This window comes from Panthera leo, chromosome A3 (assembly GCF_018350215.1).
Source record: "Panthera leo isolate Ple1 chromosome A3, P.leo_Ple1_pat1.1, whole genome shotgun sequence".
Lineage (NCBI taxonomy): Eukaryota > Metazoa > Chordata > Mammalia > Carnivora > Felidae > Panthera > Panthera leo.
In genome coordinates, this window is record NC_056681.1 from 113,655,078 (window position 1) to 113,677,252 (window position 22,175).

Below are 22,175 nucleotides of genomic sequence, written 5' to 3' on the forward strand. Positions count from 1 at the left end.
GCGCCTGGGTGGCTCAGTCGGTTAAGCGTCCGACTTCAATTCAGGTCACAATCTCACAGTCCGTGAGTTCGAGCCCCGCGTCGGGCTCTGGGCTGATGGCTCAGAGCCTGGAGCCTGCTTCGGATTCTGTGTCTCCCTCTCTCTCTGCCCCTCCCCCGTTCATGCTCTGCCTCTCTCTGTCTCAAAAATAAATAAACGTTAAAAAAAAATTAAAAAAAAAAAAAAAAAGCAAGATACATGCTACAGTCTGAATGTGTGTTTCCCTCAGCAAAATTCATCTGTTGAAATCCTAACCCCCAAAGGTGGTGGATGGTATCAGTACTGGTAAGGCCTTTGGGAGGTACTTAAGTCATGAGACTAGAGCCCTCATTAATGGGATTAATGCCTTTATAAAAGAGGCTCCAGAAGGAGCCCCTGATCTTTCCAGCATGTCAGGACACAGTGAGAAGGAGCCAAGTATGAACCAAGAAGAACTTCATCAGAAGGCAACCATGCTGCCACCTTGATCTTGCACTTCCCTGCCTTCAGAACTGTGGGCAATAAATTTCTGTTGTATATATGCTACCCAGCTAGTGGTATGGTTACGCAGCCCCAACAGATGACAGTACATCACGACATTTCTGTATAGTTACAACTGTACTTGAGAAAAAAGGTATTTATAAGCACAAAAATTATTTTTAGGAAAACGGTTTTTACTTTCTACCTTACATTCTTTGGTACAGAAATTTTATATGTATCGCATTTATAACTTAGACAAAAAAGAAAAATCAGTAAAATATACCCAAGGATTTAATTCAATGCATCATCTGGCACAGACATACTAGTCACATCACCCCAAGATTATTTCAACAAAAACCCAAATGGCCCCCATTTTCAAATACATATTCCATTTCTCACTGAAGCTCATCACCTGACAAGGAGCTCTCTTTAAGCCTCTCAACCAACATAGAGCCACCAAGCACAGAAGCTTTAGGAACAAAGTTAAGCAAAACAGTTCCCATAACCTGAAGTTAAACCTCAGTAAAAAGTTTCAACTTGAGGTGACTTATAAACACATTTTTTTCCCTAAAGGTGAGGAAAAATCTAGAACTGGAATATTTTCAAGGGGAGATGGAGAGTATGGGAAAGACAGAGAAAGGCAAAAGTATGGAGGTGTGAAATAATCCCAAACAAGGTAATTTTGTTTTAACCTCTTACCTTAGCAACTTTATGGTTTGCTGCAGTCTCATGGGATGTATTTTTTAAACCATCTTTGAGCTGTGTGATGAACAAATCATAACCCTCCGTACTAGAAATATCTACCTTTTCTAAACATGCTGATAAGAGCTGCTGTGCCTAAATTTAAAAAAAAAAAAAAAAAAAAAAAAAGATGAACACAGAAAATTAAACACAACAAAAAAATGTTACACTCAGATCCTTATTCAAATATTTTAATTTGTAATGATTCTAACAAGTACCATACTGCTTTTACTTTTTTAAACAAACTTAACCATATATTGATTTGAAGAGCTGTTAAAAATTAAATGAGATAAAGCAATGTATTCAGTGTAGTATCACAGAATAAAGCTTCAATACATGGGAGCTATTAATAAACCACAGCAAGATAATAATAATAAAAAAAAAAAAAACTGGACAAACTGACACCATGCTCAAAAATGAAAGGTAGGGGCGCCTGAATGAATGGTTCTGTCAGTTGGGCACCAACTTCAGCTCAGGTCATGATCTCAGTTCGTGAGTTTGAGCCCTGCAACAGGCTCTGTGCTGTTCATGCCAAGCCCACTTCGGATCCTCTGTCTCCCTCTCTCTCTGCCTGCCTCTGTCTGTCTGTCTCTCTCTCTCAAAAATAAACATTTAAAAATAAAATGAAAGATAAAATTTTAAAGAGATAAATGTAAAATCTTTCAATGAGTTTTAAATACTCAAAGTAAGCAAAACCATAACAGGGGCATTCACTAAGTCATCAGGTAATATAAAAGAGCCCTCTGTATTGTTACCCACATATTCAAAATGAACTATCTTAACAGAAATGCGTGGTCAACATATGGAAAAGAATACATCCACACTGATCTAACCAAACCTAGGACCCCATACTCCAGTGAAGACAGTGACAAACTAATGTGGTACAGTAAAGGATGCCTGGGATGGTGGAAGGTCTACAAACAATATTATGTGAACAACACAGTTGTAATTATTTAGGTAAATAGAGAGAAATCAGCAAGTGGATGTTAAAGGTCAACAAGGGGAAGAAGGTGGTAAATACCTAATATTTCAGTCAGTAGAGAATGAAAAATACTGACTTGAGGATCTATTTCATTATAAACATTCCAATATTTTATTGTAATCCTATAGTTCTTTTTAAAACCTGAACAGTTTGATACCATCTTTCATTGTATTATATCCTTTATTAAGATATCAGCCTTAAGTCATCATCTAGTATAAATTCCTCAAATTAAGATGAAAAAATGTTCAATACAACTAAAACTAATTCTCTGTCCAAAAACTGTATTTATTTATTTTTTAAGTTTGGCACAGAGAGAGAGAGAGAGAGAGACCAAGTGGGGAAGAGGCAGAGAGAGAGAGAGACAATCCCAAGCAGGCTCCACACTTTCAACGCAGAGCCCCATGTAGGACTCAAACTCACAAACGGTGAGATCATGAGCCAAGGTGAAACCAGGTTGGATGCTTATCCAACTGAGCCACAGTTGGCTTATCCAAGTGCCCCATCTGTCCAAAAATTTTAGACAAGACCCCAGATCCAGATATTCTGATGACAAAAGGAGGACTACTCTCTTTTTAGAATTCAGACTTCCAGCAACATTCTTTCAATATTAACATATAACTGATAACTGTGATATAACACTAAATATGAAATCTAAGTTGATATATATATATATCAGTATCTTTTTTTAATAGCCTTCCAAAAAGAGAATAAAAACATTTATACTGCACTTTATTTTTACACACTGATACTTTTCATGTCCTAAAAATGGAAAATATGCTATTTTTATAAACTCGTTTTATCAACTAATCATATCAATCCACCAAATGCAAAACACTTCATAATTAACAAATTGGTATGAAGACAAAAATGGTACCTTACTTTATTACGGAACACAGCATTATAATCTTTTATATTCTACTTAAGATGATTTAATCCAGTAACTTTGAAAAATGTACTTTTAAATTACATGAACATCAATGCACACACAAAATAATTTAAATTAAGGTGGACTTACAAATTAAGTAATGAATATGTAACACTACAGAAAAATACACAGAGGTAAAATTTTAAACTGGGATTGTTAAGAGACATGATACATAGCAAAGATAACTCCTTTCTTTTATATTTTTAAAAAAATAAAGAACTACCTCTTCTTTCTCAGTCTTCTCAGCTTGATGTGACCATGTGACTAAATTCTGGCCAAGGAGATGAGCATGAAAAGGATGTATATGAGAGAGGTTATGAAAGAGATCAAGAAGGAATGAAGGAGAGAGGGAAAATGGAAGGGAAGGAGGGGAGAAAAAGTAGAAACAAAGGGAGAGAAGGAGGGAGGGGTCACACCCCTTCCCTGAGTGCTCCCCTGGCCTTTTGCCCTTCCTTTCGCTATGACTGGGAAATACTAATGAGACTGGGAGCAGCTGTCTTGGACTCAGGAGATGGAAGCTAACTGTTGAGGAAAGTAAAGTTACCCCTACCCTTAGCCCTGCACTGTTACTGAAAAAAAAAAAAAAAAAAAAAAAAAAAAAGATATTGCTTAAGTCACTGTATTTTGGGATCTCTATCACAATTTAACCTGTACGGTTTACACTTAAATACTTCAATAAATGTCAATTAATTACACAGAGGAATTAAACAAACTTGTGATCTAGAAGTCAATTCTTTATTCTATATGTACAAGAAGGGGTACATATATAATGTTGTCAAAGGACAACCTAATTCCATTTAACAAGTAACAGGTCTGAAATTATATTAAGTAGAAAAGTACACTGATACTTATTTCAACTTACCTCTGTAACAGGTAATTCAAGCTGAACCACATCATCCTGCTTTGAAACTGGAGTTTGCAGAGCAGTGTCTAACAACAAGATTCCATTAAGGTCCTTCCTACACCCTACTGCATAATCATCCACAAATATAACTTTATCCACCGCAGATATATACTGACATTTCACCTGTCCACCTGGTTTAGCTGTCAAAAGAACAAAAATTCAACACTTAGGTTTAAAGGCCAATAGTCCATTAAAAATACATGTTTAGGGGCGCCTGGGTGGCGCAGTCGGTTAAGCGTCCGACTTCAGCCAGGTCACGATCTCGCGGTCCGTGAGTTCGAGCCCCGCGTCAGGCTCTGGGCTGATGGCTCGGAGCCTGGAGCCTGTTTCCGATTCTGTGTCTCCCTCTCTCTCTGCCCCTCCCCCGTTCATGCTCTGTCTCTCTCTGTCCCAAAAATAAATAAAAAACGTTGAAAAAAAAAATTAAAAAAAAAAAAAAAAAAAAATACATGTTTAAATGGAAGCTAAATACAGTATTTAATCCTGGAATGGAAAAAGATTGCTCTAAAGGACATTATTAGAACAACTGATAAACTTGCAATATGTACTATAGCTTAGATAAAAGTATCAATATGAAATTATCAGAACTTGACAACTATGGAGAATATAATTGTTCTTAGAAATAAACAGGGGCTCCTGGCTGGCTCAGTTGGAAGAGCAGGAGACTCATGATCTCGGGGTCATGAGTTCAAGCCCCACGCTGGGTACAGAGATTAATTAAGTAAATAAAACTTAAAAAAAAAAAAAAAGAAAACAAATAAACCTAGAAATAGTAAAGGGTAAAGGGGCATGATATATGCAACGTATTCTCAACAGAGCAAAAGTATGTATATATGTGCGGAAATGACAAGCAAATGTGGTGAAGTATTTAAAATTAAAATTGGTAGAACAGGGTGAAATGTACAGGGAAGTTCTTTGTACTATACTATTTCATAAAGTGTTCAGAACAAAATTTTTAAAAATTCAGTATTTGTCATTTTGTGCAAAATTCAATAAGCATAAAGTCAGCATGGACAGTTTCTAGGTAATTACCACAGAAGTTTTTGAGGTCTTTTATAGATGAGATAAAATTATGGAAAACTATAACCCAGGTTAACAGAACTAGTAAAGCCTCTAGTTCAATCCTCACCGAGAAAACACCATCAACTACCGTTGAAGATCGATGTTTTCTGAAATTTCTGCTGAATCAGTATCAGAAGGGTATTTTAATGGAGAAAGTCAGTAAATAAATGAACCATAAAATTTCTCAGAATAAGTTACAGTGGAATTTCAAGAAGACTTACAAAAGACAGGACAGATGGGCACGAAGCTTTGAATATAATACCAAATAAATTTTTTTGAAGATAACATCAGTTTCTACACTTAAATTCATAGACTTATTAGATTAATATTAAGTGTTTCTGCTACAAATAGAGTTTCTGTAAAAAAGACTTTGAAGAATGATCAATTGTGAAATTTTTATTCCAAGAGAGAAGATATTTCCCTGTGGGCAAGTAATCCTGCCAGTATATCTCATCCTAAACTCCCACCACAACTCTACAGAACATCCCAGAAACTAGCACTGCTACTGCCTAATGATACAAAAGCAGAAAAATGGAAATAAATCAGGGTCCTAGTCCTCAATCTCCAGAACAACTATAAAGCATGTCATGATCAATGAATATTGGGTTGACATTCTTAATCCCAGATTGTTATAGCTCTTTTGGACTCTAACAGACAGCTTGGAGGCATTACAAAACTGATTAGGAACTAACTCATTACCTACATAAAACAAGACAAAAATTTCTATAGTTCAGTCTCAGAAACAGAGGTTTGAAATACATGTTAGCATACAGGATAATAATCTCTGTAATACAATAAAACAGGAATATGTACCTAGCGATTCTGGTATCTAGGTAAAATGGAAAGAAACACAAATTATAGAAACTCAGAGTAAAATTGGGTGAGAACTTGCAAAGATCATTTCAAATCTCCAAAACTCATTAACAATAATATTTTTTATAAATAATAAATAATGCTTATTTATTTTTGAGAGACAGAGAGAGAGAGAGAGAGAGAGAGAGAGAGAGCAGGGGAGATGCAGAAAGAGACAGGGAGACACAGAATCCGAAACAGGCTCCAGGCTCTGAGCTGTCAGCACAAAGCCCGACGCAGGGCTTGAACCCACAAACCACGAGATCATGACCTGAGCCGAAGTCAATGCTTAACCAACTGAGCCACCCAGGCATCCTAACCATATTTTTTAAAACTATTCTTTTTTTTAAAGCAATTTTAGGTTTCTAGCAAAGGAAGGTACTTACATTTCCCATATGTGCCCTGCCCCCACACATAACTATAAAATTTTGTAAAACAAACTGCAAATTCTGCTTTACTGTTTTAGAGATGTGCACTTAAGTGACAATTCATAAAAATTATAATTTTGTTAAAATTTCTCCAGAGAGGTATAAAATGTGAGTAAGACTCTATACCAGAGTTTCCAAATGGGCTTCCACACAACCCTAGAGAATACGATAGAATGTCACTGGAGATTCCTCACCAGATCTTGGCTAAAAAAAAGTCAGCACTGTTTTTTGAACTTCTTATATTATCCAATACTAGCACTCAGTCATGCACAGTTACTAAGCAGTCTTGTTGACAATTTCTTCAGGCCAGTATAGCAGCATGGAACAGGACTATGTTCATTCAGATGAGTTCGTTGCCAGTTTCTGACCTTAGCTAGGGAAAGCCATACGTAAGCAGTGAAGGCTCTATTGCACAGAGGGAAGAAAGTAGAGGGTATTATCAGCCATACTCCATTGAAGGATCTCCTAGCTTATAGACCTCATCTTAATTACATCTGTAAAGGTCCTATTTCCAAATACAATCACAGTCTACGGATTCACGTAGACATGAATTTTGAGGGAAGATTACTGAACCCACTAAGGACCCTTTCTCTCAATCTTTTACTCAACCTGAAGACTTTACTTTTGAGAGGAAGAGCTTTGTTAATGTAGTCTGACAGCATGCTCAAGATGAGATTTACTGATCTCCCCCTAGAAAAGTCTTAGATGGGGTGCACCGGTGGTCAATCAGTAGAGCATGCAACTCTTGATCTTGGGGTTGTGAGCTCAAGTCCCACATCGAGCTGGCTGCCATCAGCATGGAGCCTGCTTCAGATCTCCTGTCCCCCTCTCTCTGCCCCTCCCTGACTTGTGTTCTCTCAAAAATAAACATTTAAAAAAATTTTTAAATAAAATCTTCTATTTACTTTTCTAAATTTCTAATGTTTATTTATTTTTGAAGGAGATAGAGCAGGGGAGGAAAGGGGCAGAAAGAGAGGGAGACACAGAATCTGAAACAGGCTCCAAGCTCTGAGCTGTCAGCAGAGTGCGAAACGGGGCTCGAACTCACGAACGGTGAGATCATGACCTGAGCCAAAGTCGGACACTTAACTGACTGAGCCACCCAGGTGCCCCCCAAAAAATAAAATCTTTTTTTTTAAAAAAGTCCTAGATTCCTGTGAAAGAAAAATATCTTGCAATGGACAAAAGAATACTTTGTGGAACTTTTCAACTTCTTACATGTTTGAACAAGTCTTTTATTGAGCAAGCAACAAGACAAAGGACAGAAATTCTCTAGTTTCAGTTAAAAATGAAATCCATGTAAATTTAAGCCTGACCCAAAACTGAGCATTTGCACAACAACAACAAAAATGAGGACAGGTTTCACAAGGTAAATTCAACATTTATTTTTGGTTATAACAATTTTAAGCACAGGAAGGTCCATAAAAGAGATGAAGAAACCAAGAAACCTATACCTGAGCTTGATTGTGTCATTCAGTGAGAAAACATGTTTTCAAAGTCCTGTCAAGTATCATGTCTTGAGTTATACTTTTATTCATGTTGCTCCAGTTAATGATTTTACCAGCACTACTATTCAACACTCAATATATTTTGTTACCAATAACACTGATAAACTTACAACAATTTGTAAATTGTATCTCCCAAGACTACCTTTAAAAAAATCCCAGGGCACCTGGGTGGCTCAGTGGGTTAAACATCTAACATCAGCTCAGGTCATGATCCCACGGTTCATAAGTTCGAGCCCCATATTGGGCTCTCTGCTGCTAAACGTGGAACCCACTTGGGATCTCTCTCTCTCTCTCTCTCTCTCTCTCTCTCTCTCTCTCTCTCAAGATAAATAAACATTAAAAAAAAAACAAAAAACCTTAAATCCCATTTTGGCATAAACCATTTATTTCATTTACCCTATGAGTTTAAAATATGTGAAAATAAATTACTCAAATAAATTACTCAAATTGCTTAACTAATGGTTGTTATGTTTTCAAAAAAATTGGCTAGAAAGTCATTGTTGGTTTTTATTTATTTTTTATTTGAGAGAGAAACAGCAGGGAAGAGGGGCAGAGGGAGAGAGAGAGAATCTTAAGCAAGGTACACACTCAACACGGAGCCCAACACTGGGCTCAATCTCAGAATGCTGGGATCATGACCTGGGCCAAAATCAAAAGTTGGATGCTCAAGTGACTGAGCCACATAGGCAACCCCATTTTTGGTTTTTAAAAAGAAGGAAAAAACACTGACACATACCCCACACCACATACTGCATCTTTTTAGAATTCTGTATAGAAGCTACTTGTAAAATGACTTTTAAGCCTAAGTTAAAAAAAAAAATTCAAGTAGGAAATTTTAATACAGGAAAAACTCAAATTCCTCCATCTACACCAGAGATCAGTAAACTTCTTGTGAAAAGGGTCAGATTAGTAAATATTTCAGGGTTCACAAGACATAGGGTCTCTCTCACAATTACTCACCTCTGCCCCTTAGTGCAAAAGCAGCCATAGCCAACATGTAAATAAATGGGTGTAGATGTGTTCCAGTAACACTTTATTTACAAAATTAGGAGACAGCCCAAGAGCTATAAGGGTTTGCAGACCTCTAAAATTGACTCCAATGCCTTGCATTAGTGCAGATATTCTTTTCGGGCAGGGGAAACTTCACAAAAAAACAAGTTAAAATTCACAGTCAAACACAATAAACTGCTGAAAACTAACAAAGAAAAATCTTGAAAGCAACCAGAGAAAAAGGACACATTATTTGCATGGAAGTAATATATTTACCATTAAAAACCACAGGGTTCATTAGGAAGTGGACCATTTTTTAAGTACTAGGGAAAAAAAAATTCCATATCAACAAAAATATCCACCAAGAATAAAGGTTAAAAAAAAAAAAAAAAAAGAAGAAGAAGAAAGGTGAAATGCATTCTTCAATGAAGGAATACTAAAGAGAAATTTTGCCAGCAAAGCTACTCAAAAAGAACTGTAAAAGAAGTTAATCAAATAAAAGAAAAATCATTTCAGAAGAAAACTTAAGAGTATCAGAAATGAGGGAATACCAACAGAAATGGTAACTATCAGGACACCAAGGTGGCTCAGTTAGTGAAGCATCTGACTCACGATTTTGGCTCAGGTCATGATCTCACAATTCATGAGATCAAGCCCCATGTTAGGCTCTGTGCTCATAGCACAGAGATACTATCTCTCCCTCTCTCTCTGCCCCTCCTCCACTCACGCCAGGTCTGTCTGTCTCTCTCTCTCTCTCTCTCTCTCAAAATACACTTAAGAGAAAAAAAGAAATGGTAAGTATCTGGGTATATATAACCAGTGGTTTTTTGTCTCAGTTCTTTAAAATATTTTTTAAATATTTTTAACGTTTATTTATTTTTGAGAGACACACACAAAGAGTGCAAGCAGGGGAGGAGCAGAGACAGAAGACACAGAATCCGAAGCAGGATCCAGGCTCCGAGCTGTCAGCACAGAGCATGATACAGCGCTCAAACCCACAAACCATGAGATCATGACCTGAGCTGAAGTCAGACGATTAACCAACTGAGCCACCCAGGGGTCCCTAAAATATTTTTGACAATTGGAGCACACCTAGGTGGCTCAGTCAGTTGAGTGTCCAACTTCAGCTCAGGTCATGTTCTCACAGTTAGTGGGTTCGAGCCCCATGTCGGGCTCCATGCTGACAGCTCAGAGCCTGGAGCCTACTTCGGATTCTGTGTCTCCCTCTCTCTCTGCCCCTCCCCAACTCATGCTTTCTTGCTCTCAAAAATAAACATTAAGTATATATACACACATATATTTAATTATTTAATAATTATATTAAATAATATAATTAAATAGTAAATAATTAAATTAAATATACACACACACACATATATACACACATATATATGTATATGTCAAACATATACAGGGGCGCCTGGGCGGCTCAGTCGTTTAAGGGTCTGACTTCAGCTCAGGTCATGATCTCTCAGTTTGTGAGTTCAAGCCCCACCTCAGGCTCTGCAGTGACAGCTCAAAATCTGGAGCCTGCTTCAGATTCTCTCTGCCCCTCCCCTGCTCATGCTCTGTCTCTCTCAAAAATAAATAAACGTTAAAAAAAAATTTTTTTTAATAAAAACTAAAAGAGGGAGAGCACAATATGGTAAAAAGGTTGCTACATTCTGCTTAAAGTGGTAAAGTACTGATTCTAAATAGATTGTGAAAAGCATATATATTGTAATACTTCAAGTAACTACAAAAAATATATATAAATAATTACAGTAAAAACAAAACAAACAAACAAAAAAAAACAACACATAAGTTAAAACAAAATAATTAAAAGTATCAAATGACCAGGGGTACCTGGCTGGCTCAGTCAGAGAGAGTGAGTCTCTCCCTCCCCCTCCCTCCAAAAAAAATTAAAAAAAAAAAAAAAAAAAAAACTAGAAAAAGAAAAGATAAGCACAAAATAAACAACAACAAAAAAATAGTAATGATAGGAGCAGAAATCAATAAAAGTGAAAATACAAAAATAGAGAAAATCAATGCAAAGTATTCTTTGAAAAGATCAATAAAATTGGTAAATCTCTAGGCAAAGTTGGCAAAGAAAATAAAAGACACAAATTACCAATAATATCAAGAATGAAAGAGAACTAATACACTACAGATCCTGCAACCATTAAAAAATAATAAGAGAATACTATGAACACTATGCACATAAATTTCACAACTTAGGTTGTCAAATAAATCTGAAAAGTCAGACTGTCAAAATAAATAAACTTGATACTACAAATTTAAAAAGATAACTGGGGAATAATAAAGACAGAGCTACACATATAAATTTGAAAGTACAGATGAAATATACCAATTCCTTGAAACCACCAACTATCAAAACATCTCAAATGAAATAATCTAAATTAAGGAAATTGAATTCATAGTTACAAATCTTCCAGACAAATCTCCAGGCCTACCTGACTTCACTGCAGAATTTTATTAAACATGTAAGAAGTAATACCAATTCTACACAATCCTCCTCTAAGAAAAAGAAGGAATACTTCCAAATTCATTTTACGAGACCAGCATTAACCTGATGCCAAATCTAGAAAAAGCACAAAAACTACATTACCATTATCCATCATGTATATCAATGCAAAAATCATCCACAAAAGAAAAGCAAATGGAATTTGACAAATATAAAAATATAATAACATGCCAGGACCAAGTAGAGCTATCCAAGGAATACAAAACTGGTTCAATATTCAAAACCAACCAATTTAAGCTACCATATTAATAGCTTAAAGAAGAAAAGCTGCATCAAGTCAGTAGATGCATTTGGCAAAATACAACATCCTTTCATGATTAAAAAAAAAAAAAAAAACACCTCAGGAAATTAGAAATGAAAGGGAATTTGCTCAACCTGATGAAGGACAGCTACAAAAATCCTACCACTATCAACATACTTAATGGTAAAACACTGAATACTCTCCCCCTAAGATCAGGAGCAAGGCAAGGATGCAAACTCACACCACTCCTACTCAGTATCATATTGCAAGATCTAGCCACTGCAATAAGAAATGCTTAGATTTAAAAGCCCCACAGGGGCGCCTGGGTGGCTCAGTTGGTTGGGCGTCCGACTTCGGCTCAGGTCATGATCTTGCAGTCCGTGAGTTCGAGTCCCGCGTCAGGCTCTGTGCTGACAGCTCAGAGCCTGGAGCCTGTTTCAGATTCTGTGTCCCCCTCTCTCTCTGACCCTCCCCCGTTCATGCTCTGTCTCTCTCTGTCTCAAAAATAAATAAACGTTAAAAAAAATTTTTTTTAAAAAGCCACAGAGATTAAAAAGGAACAAATGACACTGTCCCTACTCACAGACAACATTAACCTATCCAGGAAATCAAAAAACAAAAGCAAAACTCCTAGGGGTGCTTGGGTGATTCAGTTAGGAGTCCAACTCTTGATTTTGGCTCAGGTCATGATCTCTCAGTCCTGAGATCGAACCCCAAGTCAGGCTCTGCACTGAGCATGGAGCCTGCTTAGGACTCTCTCTCTCCCTCTGTCCCTCTCCCTCACTTTCATGTTCTCTCTCTGTCTCTCTAAAATAAATAAATGGGGGGGAGGTGGGGAAGAGGGGAAAATGGGTGATAGGCACTCATGAGGGGACTTGTTGAGATGAGCGCTGGGTATTGTATGTAAGTGATAAACCACAGGAATCTACCCAAAAACCAAGAGGACAGTTTACACACTGTGTGTGAGCCAATTTGACAATAAATCATATTAAAAATTAACTAATTAATTAATTAATTTGAAACTTCTAGAGCTACAGTCAGTTAAGGGTCCGACTTCAGTTCAGGTCATGATCTCACGGTTGGTGGGTTTGAGCCCTGTGTTGGGCTCTGCACTGACAGCCTAGAGCCTGGAGCCTGCTTCAGATTCTGTGTCTCCCTCTCTCTCTGTCCCTCCCCTACTCACACTGTGTCTCTGTCTCTCAAAAATAAAAATGTTAAAGAAATAAAATTAAATTTAAAAATAAAATAAAAAATAAAAAAAACTCCTAGAGCTAATGAGTTTAGCAAGGTTACAGTAAACAAAATCAATACACAAAAACCAATCAATTGTATTTCCATATACTAACAATGATCAATCAGAAGCTGAAATTTACAGAAAACAGTAACAGTTTATGATAGCTTTAAAATCATAAAATAGGGGCACCTGGGTGGCTAAGTCAGTTAAGCATCCGACTCTTGATTTCACTCTCTCTCTCTCAAAATAAACAAGCAAACAAAATACAGTATCACAAGAAAGTGTGGTGGTGGCAAATGGATAGACATATGAATCTGTGGAACAGGAGAGAATCCAAAGACAGACCCACAGAAACATGGCCATTTGATTTTTTTAATTATTTTTAATTGTGGTAAATTAACATAAAATTTAGCATTTTAACTTTTTGTTTATTTATGTTTACTTATGTACTTGTGTTTATTTTTGAGAGAGAGAGAGAGAGATTCAGACAGACATAGTGAGAGCAGGGGAGAGGCAGAGAGAGGGAGACCCAGAATCTGAACAGGCTTCAGCTCTGAGCTCTCAGCACAGAGCCTGATGCAGGGCTCGAACTCACAAACCGTGAGATCACGAACTAAGCTGAAGTCAGATGCTTAACCGACTGAGCCACCCAGGCACCCCATCATTTTAACCATTTTTACGTATACAGTTGAGTGGCATTAAGTATTTTCACACTGTTGTGCAACCATCATCACCATTTACCCACAGAGCTCTTCTCATCTTGCAAAACTTAAGCTCCACAACCATTAGACACTAACTCCTCCTTCCCACTTCCATACTCCCAGTGCTCAGCAATCAATCACTATTCTACTTTCTGTTTCTATGAAATTGACTGCTCTAAGTACCACATATAAGTGGAGTCATATGGTATCAGTCCTTTTGTGACTGGCTTATTTCAATAAGCATAATGTCTTCAGTTCATCCATGTTGCAGTATATGTCAAAATTTCCTTCCTTTCTAAGGCTAATATTCCATTGTATATACACACCATACTTTGTTTATTCATACATCCATCAATGGACACTTGGGTAGCTTCCGCTTTTTGACTATAGGGAATAATGCTGCTATGAACATGATGTACAGATATTTCTTCAAGACCCTTTCAATTCTTTTGGATGTGAAATTGTGATATCATAATTTTATTTTCAATTGTTTGAGGAACCACCATACTGTTTTTCCTAACAGCTGCACTATTTTGTATTCCCACCAAGAGTGTACAATACAAGGGTTCCAATTCTCCACATTCTCACCAACACATTATTATTTTTTAATAATTTTAGTGGGTGGGAAGTGTTATTGCCTCATAGTTTTAATTTATATTTCCCAAACATTAGTGATGTTGAATATCTGTGTGTGCTTGTTGGCCTGCTGTATTTCTTCTCTGGAGAAATACCTTCAAGTATTTTGCTCACTCTTTAATCAGGTTGTTTTTTGTTGTTGTTAAGATGTCAAAGTTTTCTATATTCTAGATATTAATTCTCTATATATACCTAGATATGTGACTTGCAAATACTTTCTCATATTCTGCGGTTTGATAGGCCCCTTTATGCACAAAAATTTTTCTTGATAGGGTCCTTCATGCACAAAAATTTTCATTTTAATGAAGTCTAACTTGTCTATTTTTTCTTTGGTTGCCTGTGCCTTTGATGTTATATCCCCAAAATCACTGCCAAATCTAGATCCATGAAGCTTCCCTCTTTGTATTGTTCAAAGAGCTTTACAGTTGTCACTGTTACTTTTAAGGGTCCAACTTCATTCTTTTGCATGTGGATACCAAGTTTTCTCAGCACCATTTCTTGAAGAGATTGTCCTTTCCCCCACTGAATGGTGCTGGCCTTCTTGTTGAAAATCAGTTACCACATATGTGAGGGCTTACTTCTGGGCTCTCTATTCCATCAGTCCTTATGTCTGTCTATGCCAGTACCACATTGTTTCGACTACTGTAACACTGTAGTAAATCCTGAAATCAGTTAGTCCTCAACTTTGTTCTTTTTCAAGAATGCTTTAGCTATCTGGGAGTCCCTTGAGATTTCACATGAATTTTAAGACGGGTTTTTCTATTTCTGGAGATTTTGATATCTTGGAGATTTTGATAGAAATTGCAATGAATCTGTAAATCACTTTGGGTAGTATTGACTTTTTAACAATATACAGACAAAACCAAGCGCTTATAAGATTCAGAATAGTGCAACTCATTTTTAATGGAAATGCATAATGGCACAGCCACACTGGTTTGACTATTTCTTATAAGATTAAACATACACTTACCAAATGGCCCCGGAATCCCACTTCTATGTATTTACCCTACAGACATAAAATCTTACATTCACATAAAAACCTGTACTCAAACATTTATAATCGCTCTATCATTAATCACCAAAAGCTGAAAACATCCAAGTATCCTTCAATGAGTGACTGACTAAACAAATGGTGACACATTTATACAATGAAATACTGTTCAGCTATAAAAAGAAGTGAACTATACGGGGCACGTAGGTGGCTCAGTCATTTAAGTGTCCAACTTAGGCCTAGGTCATGATCTCATAGTTCACGGGTTCAAGCCCCGCATCAGGTTCTGCACTGACAGCTCAGAGCCTGGAGCCTGCTTCAGATCTGCAGATTCAGTCTGACTCTCTCTGCCCTTCCACTGCTCTCAGTCTCTCTCTCTCAAAAACAAACAAACATTGGGGCGCCTGGGTGGCTCAGTCGGTTGAGTGTCCGACTTCAGCTCAGGTCACAATCTCACGGTCCGTGAGTTCGAGCCCAGCGTCGGGCTCTGGGCTGATGGCCCAGAGCCTGGAGCCTGCTTCCGATTCTGTGTCTCCCTCTCTCTCTGCTCCTCCCCCGTTCATGCTCTGTCTCTCTCTGTCTCAAAAATAAATAAACGTTAAAAAAAAAAAACAAAAAAACATTAAAAAAATTTTTAAAAGAAAGAAATGAACTATTGACACATAAAACAACTCTAAGTGCAAAAAGTCAGTATCAAAAGGTTACATAGGTACACATGGAGCCTCACTGGGATTCTCTCTCCTGCTGCCCCCCCCAACTGCACTCTCTCTTTAAAAAATAAAAAATTTTTTAAAAATAAAAAAAACTGTAAATGATTCAAATAAAAAAGGTATACCGTAGGATTCCATTTCTAGGACATTCTAGATAAGACAAAACTAAAAGTATGGAAAACGTGATTGCCAAAGGTTGGAGGGGAAGGGAGCAAGGTAAGCTATAAAGGAGATGGCACGGGTATTGAAACTGTTCTGTATCCTAATTGTAGCAGTAGTTAATGCATATACTGCCAGTACACAAAAAATGTGTACTATTTTATTGTGCGGTATTAAATAAAATTTATTTTAAAATGTTATAAAATAATAAAGACAGGGATGCCTGGGTGGCTCAGTTGAGTGGCCAACTTTGGCTCAGGTCACGATCTCGTGGTCTGTGAGTTCGAGCCCCACATCAGGCTCTGTGCTGACAGCTCGGAGCCTGGAGTCTGCTTTGGATACTGTGGTCTTCCTCTCTCTCTGCTCCTCCCCTGCTTGTGCTCTATCTCAAAAATAAATAAATGTTATAAAATAATAAAGACATAGAAAAATATTCATAATACACTATTAACTAAGTAAAGAGGGAAATAGTTTATAACATATCACTGCAATCCAAATTCTGTAAAAATACATTAAATAGAAAAAAGCAAAAAGAAATTATCACACACCAGAATGCTAACAATGGCCATCTCTAGCTAACAAAATCATAGGTGACTACTCTTTTCCTTAGTCTATTTGATATCCTATAATAAGGTAAATCACTTTTAAAATGAGAATTTTCAGGAGCACCTGGATGGCTCAGTTGGTTAAGTGTCTGGCTCTTGATTTCAGCTCAGATCATGGTTCATGGGTTCGGGACCCACATCAGGGCTCTGTAGTGACAGGGTGGAGGCTGCTTGGGATTCTCTCTCTCCCCTCTATCTCTCTCCCCCCTCAACCCACTTGCTCTCTCTCTCAAAAATAAATAAAAAACTTAAAAAAAAATTTTTTTCAAATGTGTGAAACTGTGGGGGTTTTGGTGTTTTTGTTTGTTTATTTTGTTTTGTTTTTGAGAGAGAGACCGTGAGAGCAGGAGAGAGGGGCAGAGGGAGAAGGAGAGAGAATCTCAAACAGGCTCCATGCCCAACACAGAGCTTGACAAGGGACTCAATCTCACAACTGTGAGATCATGTCCTGAGCCACAATCAAGAGTCAGAAACTCAGGGGCGCCTGGGTGGCTCAGTCGGTTAAGCGTCCGACTTCGGCTCAGGTCATGATCTCATGGTCTGTGAGTTCGAGCCCCGCATCGGGCTCTGTGCTGACAGCTCAGAGCCTGGAGCCCATTTCAGATTCTGTGTCTCCCTCTCTCTCTGCCCCTCCCCTGTTCATGCTCTGTCTCTCTCTGTCTCAAAAATAGACATTAAAAAAAAAAAAATTTTTAAAAAAGAGTCAGAAACTCAAATGACTGAGGTGCCCCAAAACTGTTTTTTAAAATCAGTTAATTCTGGGGCGCTTGGGTGGCTCAGTCGGTTGAGCGACCGACTTCAGCTCAGGTCACGATCTCACGGTTTGTGGGTTCCAGCCCCGCGTCAGTGACAGCTCAGAGCCTGGAGCTGCTTCGGATTCTGTGTCTCCCTCTCTCTCTGCCCCTCCCCACTCATGCTCTGTCTCTGTCTCAGGAATAAACATAAGAAAAATTTTTTTTAATCAGTTAATTCTAATACCTACTTCAAGAAACAGTCAATTCTTTATCAATGCACTATCCATTTGCATTCCTGCAAAACTTGCAAAAATATTATCAAAAATACATGACCTTTGCAAACTGACAGGACACACTGTAAAATCCCATTTCCACAGAGATAACATCAGAGTTCAGTGCTTAAAATACTCTAACATAGTATAGAAAGACATCATTCGAAGTCAATCAAAAGGGTACAAAATCAGCGTTCTAACAAGACTTTTAAAATATAATTAAAGTAACCAAAAATAAAATCACTTAACAAAAGTTGTTAGTACACTATATTATTCAAAGCCAAAGTGAGTATTCCTGTAAAACAAAACTTGGTGCAAAGCAAAGCAAATTTGGTAAAGTTCAGTGTGTAGACCATGAAAAAGGGTAACAAATGGATAAAACGCAATGTAGGCATAGTATTATTCCAGGCAAAAGAACCAACATCTGCCTGAGCATGAAAGAGGGTCTCCAAAAGAGACAGACTCATTGGAATTAAGAGTTCCAAGTTCCGGAGTGCCCGGCTGGCTCAGTTGGTGCAGCATGCAGCTCTTGATCTTGGCGTCCTGAGTTTGGACCCACACTGGGTGTAGCTTACTTAAAAAATAAAATATTTAAAAAAAAAAAAAAAAAAGTTCCAAGCTCTCTATTCACTTTATCCAAAAGTTCCACCAAACCACTTATTTTACAACAATCTTAAGTATCTGACATCAGCTGACAAAGTTTTATTTATTTATTTTTTTTTCTGACAAAGTTTTAAGAACATAAATAATCGCCACTGAAGTTTGCGTGGATGGGACTCAATCTTTAAGGACCTACCCCATGCAAGAAATTCTGGGGCCTATTTCACATATGTTATTCAATTTGTCACAGTTAAAAATCTTTCAAACCACCTTGGACACAAAAGTTACATTCTTCCTTCATGATTTTGAACTGGCTATCATTAAGTAAAATTTGAGAGCTACCTTCCCTACTGATGTTGCTCAAGATAACTCTAACCATCTGTATATAAATTCCTGTTGCAACACAAAGTTGCCCATATGATAAGGAACTCAGCTACAAATCAATACAATTAGGTAATGCAGAACATGTACCCTGTGAATTTCTATTTGGAACTCATATTTGAAAGTACTGTTCTCTGTAGAATACAGATGGTACATGTATCTAAACTAGAGGTCACACAGACCTTTCATCATTCCTCACATAGCCTACATTTTAAGTCAGTCCAAGTCAAATTCCATCCAAATATGATGAAAATCCATCGAGCTGTTTTTGCATATACAGTATGCAAAAAAAGGGCAATAATAGGGCAAAAGAAACTTCCCTGGATTACCTGCCCTGTTTTCTAACATCACTGGGAACTTTGCTCAAGGGCTGCTTCATAGACCCTTCCAGACCAAAGCACAGCACAAATTTACCCATCATCATCTCATACCAGCTCTAATTTCTTACAGCATTTATCACCACTTGATAGTGTGTGTGTGTGTGTGTGTGTGTGTGTGTGTGTGTGTGTAATATACCTCTTCCCACTAAACCACTGGCTCTAGGAAAGCAAGGACTTTGTTAACTAGTGTATCACCAGTGCTTGACACACAATAAATGTCTTTGAATAAATGAATCATTTTCTATACTTTCAAAGAGCTTTTTAATAGATTAAAACTAAATGATAATGTAGCAAAATATAATAGTCTCACAGCTCTTGTTTTGGCTTGTTAACACAACATGAAACAAAGACAGTTCAGGCATGAAACTAGCTGTGGGCCTATTTTCCCCTATCTTACTCCTGGGCTGCCAGTATGAGGAGGTCACTGTCCTTGGCTCTAGTGACATTTTGGTGAACAAGTATCAGAGCACTTGGCTGGTTCAAAAAACAACCAAAACTGAATTATACTGAAAAGGACAAAACAGAAAGCAGAAGAGGGGGGCCTGGGTGGCTCAGGTAGGTGTCTGACTTTGGCTCAGGTCATGATCTCATGGTTTGTGAGTTCAAGTCCTGCATCTGACTCTGTGCTGACAGCTCAGAGCCTGAAGCCTGCTTCCTTCAAATTCTGTGACTCCCATTCTCTCTGCCCCTCCCCTGCTCACGCTGTCTCTCTCTCAAAAATAAATCAACATTAAAAAAATTTTTGAAAAAAGAAACGCAGCAGCATAAATTTGGTTCTTGACATATCTCTGCTGCTTACAAGCATATTGCATTATATATTCACTAAATACAATTTAAAACACAATGGGGTAGGTTTTATTAGCAGACTAACTTGGGAGGTTTTTCTTACCCCAAAAATTAAGGCTAAATAGAACAATATCTATTGTTGTAGAATTGTTGTAGAATATTGATATTCTACAATATCAGTTCAAGATACTATTCAAGTGAAACTTGTCTCTCATTTATCCCAGACTTATCATGAAGTTGGAACCTCTAAACCTATCTGCACATTAGAATCACCTGGTATCCTGTTCAGGCGCCTGGGTGGCTCAGTCAGTTAAGCGTCCAACTTCAGCTCAGGTCATGATCTCACAGTTCGTGGGTTTGAGCCCTGCATCGGGTTCTGTGCTGACAGCTCAGAGCTTGGAGCCTGCTTTGGATTCCATGTCTCCTTCTCTCTCTGCCCTTCCCCTGCTCCCTCTCTCACTCTCTCTCTCAAAAATAAATAAACATTAAAAAAAAAAATTATATAGAATCACCTGGTATGCTGTTAAAAAAAAAAAAAAAAAGCCTGGCTTCCACTCCAGACAACTTGAGTCAGAATAATGGGACCCCAAGCAGAATTTTTTTTTAATTTTTTTTTTAACGTTTATTTATTTTTCAGACAGAGAGAGACACAGCATGAACGGGGGAGGGGCAGAGAGAGAGGGAAACACAGAATCGGAAGCAGGCTCCAGGCTCTGAGCCATCAGCCCAGAGCCCGACGCAGGGCTCGAACCCGCGGACCGCGAGATCGTGACCTGAGCCGAAGTCGGACGCTTAACCGACTGAGCCACCCAGGCGCCCCCAGAATTTTTTTTTTAACTTCCCCTGATGATTCTAATGAACAACCAAGGCTGAGAACCACTGCCCTATGCCATCTCCCCAATCTTCTCTCCTACTTCATAAATCAAAGTAAAAGTACAGAAACAAATCATGAAGATTTAAATTCCTGGCACCCACAATAAATCTCAATCCCATCTGCCCCTTCTAACATTTCTATCATTTCCCCTAAAAAGTAAACATAATATTTATCTCCCCTAAAATACATCCCTGATTTAATATACTCAAATGAGACCACAGTTACTTCTTTTTAGGGGCACTACCCTTCTCACAAACTATTTTATATAGCAATTACTTTATTCTTTTTTGTTATTTGTACATCTATTATCCCCTCTTTTATACCCAAAGAGTTTGTCTTAACTTTTTTGTTTCCTTCACATCTGAAGTGCTACAGTCTACAAAGACATTTCTATATTCATTATCAGATAATGAAGTAGTCTAAGCAAAAATTATCAGACCAGGGGTGCCTGGCTGATTCAGTCAGTAGAGAATGCAACTCTTGATCTCAGGATCAAGCCCCACGCTGGGCGTGGAGCCTACTTTACAAAAACAAAAAAAAATTGTATAATAAAAAAGTAAATAAAGATAAATAGTTTTAAAAAAGAATTACCAGCCCCTTTTAAAGATGGTAACTCTGAGAAGTTATCTTGCCAAAGGCATGAGGCCATCAGCAATGCAATGCACATATCAGAGGTACCTCCCTCCCAACACTCTCCCCACTGCTCTTACATACTATTGTAGAGAAATCTGTTATTGTTTATATTCTATCAACTAACTGATACTAAAAACATAGTTCCTATAAAAATAGGTCCCTAAATTTTTTACCTTAAACTAGAAGTCCTTACACTGAAAAATATGGGAGCCATAGGTCGGAGGGACCAAATCCAAGATCCTCAGGCCATCTATCACTCCCAGCCTTGTGCTTTGCACTCTAATACCAAAGGGCTTAATAATAAATGCTGCCTGCTTCATGCCTCTACTCTTGCTTATGCTACCTAACTCTATCAACTTGTCTAGAAAGGTTTCCAAATTGGGAGGCAGGGGAGAATTCAAATTCATCTTTATCCCAATATGGCAGGCAAACATTTGTTGAATTAAGCTATATAATTAAAAACCCCAACCCAAAAGTAACATTAATTGAGTGCTTATGGTAGGTTAAGCAGTTAACTACATGTGTCAGGTTATTTAATCTTTCCAGGGGTGCCTAGCTGGCTTAGTCAGTCAAGCATCTGACTCTTGATCTCAGGGTCCTCAGTTCAAGCTCCACACTAGGTGTGGAGCCTACTTAAAAAAAATTTAATCTTTCCAATAACCCAACAAGTTAAGGGTGCCAGAGAGAGGTTAAGAATGTTGCCTAAGAGCACAGATAGTAAGTGGTAAATCATTGACTGAAGGCATTCTGGCTCCAGAACCAATATCCTTAACCACTAGGTTCAGTCTTCCTAACCTGTGTCCCCAAATCCTCAAGCTTCAACT

The 22,175-nt window shown here is 37.8% G+C and overlaps 1 protein-coding gene across 9 annotated transcripts in view; it reads right to left on the minus strand.

Moving 5' to 3' along the window:
• Positions 1-22,175, minus strand: part of BIRC6 (baculoviral IAP repeat containing 6) — a 224,370-nt gene that overhangs the window by 193,122 nt on the left and 9,073 nt on the right. For all 9 annotated transcript variants that reach the window (XR_006200904.1, XM_042933289.1, XM_042933288.1 and 6 more), the window contains exons 2-3: positions 4,009-4,190; positions 1,198-1,335 (exon numbers count right to left, since the gene is read on the minus strand). Coding sequence is in view for 8 of the 9 variants with exons in the window: in XM_042933289.1 (XP_042789223.1) it covers positions 1,198-1,335; positions 4,009-4,190 (320 nt within the window). In the remaining variant the exon portion in view is untranslated. The remainder of the gene's footprint in view (positions 1-1,197; positions 1,336-4,008; positions 4,191-22,175) is intronic.